This window comes from Cystoisospora suis (assembly GCF_002600585.1).
Source record: "Cystoisospora suis strain Wien I chromosome Unknown contig_324, whole genome shotgun sequence".
NCBI lineage: Eukaryota > Apicomplexa > Conoidasida > Eucoccidiorida > Sarcocystidae > Cystoisospora > Cystoisospora suis.
The window spans coordinates 1-2,680 of record NW_027153125.1 but is presented as its reverse complement, the minus strand read 5'-3'; the positions used below and the strand labels follow the sequence as shown (position 1 = coordinate 2,680).

The 2,680-nt window shown below is 38.6% G+C and overlaps 1 protein-coding gene across 1 annotated transcript; it reads left to right on the top strand.

Annotated features, from left to right (window-relative positions):
- Window positions 1-615: 615 nt before the first annotated feature.
- CSUI_000861 (protein c9orf32) lies at window positions 616-2,665 on the top strand (the record flags this gene model as incomplete). The annotated part of the gene is made up of 3 exons (XM_068061068.1): window positions 616-805; window positions 1,326-1,412; window positions 2,515-2,665. Coding segments are annotated over exons 2-3 (234 nt in total), but the record flags the coding sequence as incomplete, so codon positions are not given.
- Window positions 2,666-2,680: the final 15 nt, after the last annotated feature.

Genomic DNA, 2,680 nt, shown 5'->3' with positions numbered 1-2,680 from the left:
ACACCGTGAGCTGGCACATCAATACGTATCTAGAGATAGATAGATAGATTAAAGATAGATATATAGATAGATTAAAGATAGATAGATAGAGAGATCAAAGGTAGATAGATAGATCTAGACAGATACAATGCAGATAGATGGATCGCTGGAGTAAAGATAGGTATACAGATGGTAGGTGGATAGGTATGCTCCATACGGACACCTCCCTCGCCGTTACATGAGGGATTGTGTGTTTACTGGCACATATGCCTCTCTACATATAAGACCATAGATGTATATATACGATTGACTTTACGATGTATATATACATATATATATATATATATATATGATGTATGGTGCCACGAAGAAGTAAAAATGTGGAAAGAAAGAAAGAAGGAAAGATAGAGAGAAGCTACACAGGAGAAGACGAAAAGAGACACGATTCTGTTTGAGAGAGAAGTTTCGCCTCTTGCATCTTTTGTCATGCCGTTGCGAAGCTAGATTTTCCTAGCTTCCTTCTTATCGTATTGGTGCATGCGCTCGCATGCATGCAATGAGTGAAAAGAAAAAGAAAAGAAGAAAAGTCAGAAAGAAGAAAAGAACTCTGTGGATTGAGAGAACCGAAGAAAAGAAAAAGAAAGACAGAAAGTTAGACAGAACGCAGACATTTCCTTGTGTATTTTTCTAACCTGCAGTCTTTCCATGCAGGAAACAGTCACTCCGTCTCTCTTCTCTTTCTTTATCGCAACTTTCTCTCATTCTCACTTTCTCTCTTTCTCCACTCTCCGAAACTTCGCAACTTTCGCAAGTGCATCTATCTTGGGTAATCTATTTGTCTATATGTCTTTAATCTATCTATTTATGCATCTTTAATGTATTTCTAATCCCTTTATATATCTTTATATGTGTATACCTGGGCTTTTCTCCTAGAGTCATTCAGTGTACATACTCCTCTCTCCCTGCATGCATACGATCTTTCTGTGTACGGAGAGATGGCGAGGTAGATAGATAGATCTAAGATAGATAGATAGATCTAAGATAGATAGATAGATAGATTAAAGATAGATAGATAGATACTTCTTTCCTTTTCTCTCTACGCGAGAACCTCGTAATCTTCCTTCTTTGGATCTTCCTCTTTCCTTTTTTCTCTACGTATCTGTCTCTCTCGGTCTTCTTTTTCTTTCTCTCTTTCTCTCATCTATCAAGCGCCAGGGAGGGGGTTTCTCTTTTCTTCCTCCACACCGAATCCGTCCAGAGAGAACATACAAGGGTGGATTTGCGCTATCCTTCATACACTATCTTCTTTTCTTCTTGTTTTCTTTCTTCTTTCATTATTTTCTTAGTATCATGGGGGACAATTCGTTAGGTCGGCACTACGCAAGTCTTGAGGAGGCATGGAAAGACGAACTAGGGAGCGACCAAGAAAAGAAGTACCCTCAAAAGTCCCTCTTTCTTTCTCTCTTTCTCTTTCTCTCACTTTTTCTTCTTCTCCGTTTTCTTATGTTTCATGAGATTCTATCTCTTCATTTGGATGAGAGAGAATGAAAGAATAAGTGTACTAGTGATCGATTCTTCTACTACTACGTTCGACAGTTATGCTATGATGTTTAGCTCTTCTAGATATCTCTCTCGTTTCTATTTCAGACGGTCTCATTCACGAGCTATAGATGTATATATGCATGCATGTCTGTACGTATATGGGTATGTGTATAGCTAGCTGTTAGACATCTATCTATGTCTATCTATCTATGTCTATCTATCTATGTCTATCTATCTATGTCTATCTATCTATGTCTATCTATACGAGCTGTGTATGTCTATGTATCTCCAAATAGAGAGGTCTAGAGACTTGTAGGTAAATATAATCAAAATGCCTAGGCGGGAGTGGATAGAGATAGGAGTAGACAACACACTCCTCTCCCCATCCACCTGCGACTTGCCCTATTTCTCTATCTCTTCAACTTCTCTCTACTTTCCTTTCTTTCTACACTCTTCTTCTTCTTCTTTCACATCCATCTCTGTGAAGATTCATAGCAATAGTAGTAGGAGGAGTAGCCACGTCAAGAGCAGAGACAATGAAGAGACCATCTCTCTCTATCTCTCGGGAAAGAGGAGAGCAATGCTGATCGATAGATTAAAGACAGACCAAAGATAGAAAGATAGATTGGAGATAGATAGAGAGAGATATAGGTAGTCAAAGATAGATATTTTCTACTATGTATGCATTTCTCTATCTCTCTTTGCATTTAGTGTAGTCGAGGTAGTAGTACTAGGTCTATCTGTCTACACATATCTACAGTCTTACACCTTCCCCTCTTTCTTTCTTTCTTTCTATCTCTTTCTTTCTTTCTATCTCACTTTATCTTCTATCTTTGATGCATCATTTCATGTGTCTATCTCTCTGTCTGTTCTCTATTGAGCAATCTTTCTGTCGCTCTGTCTTGCATATTTCCTCTTCTTCCCTCCTATGTATGGCTATCCTCTCTTTCTCTTCTTGCTGTCTTTCTTTCTTTCTTCCTCTTTTCTGTGTAGAGATGACTGGTATAGGCATGCAGCAGATTACTGGGAGAAGAAGGAGGCAAGTGTCCGAGGCATGTTGGATGGCTATGATGCCGTCTCTTCTGTGGATGTGGAAGCTTCTCTCTCTTTTCTCGATAAAATTAAATCCTTACCAAAATGGAAATTTGTTTTCTTCTTC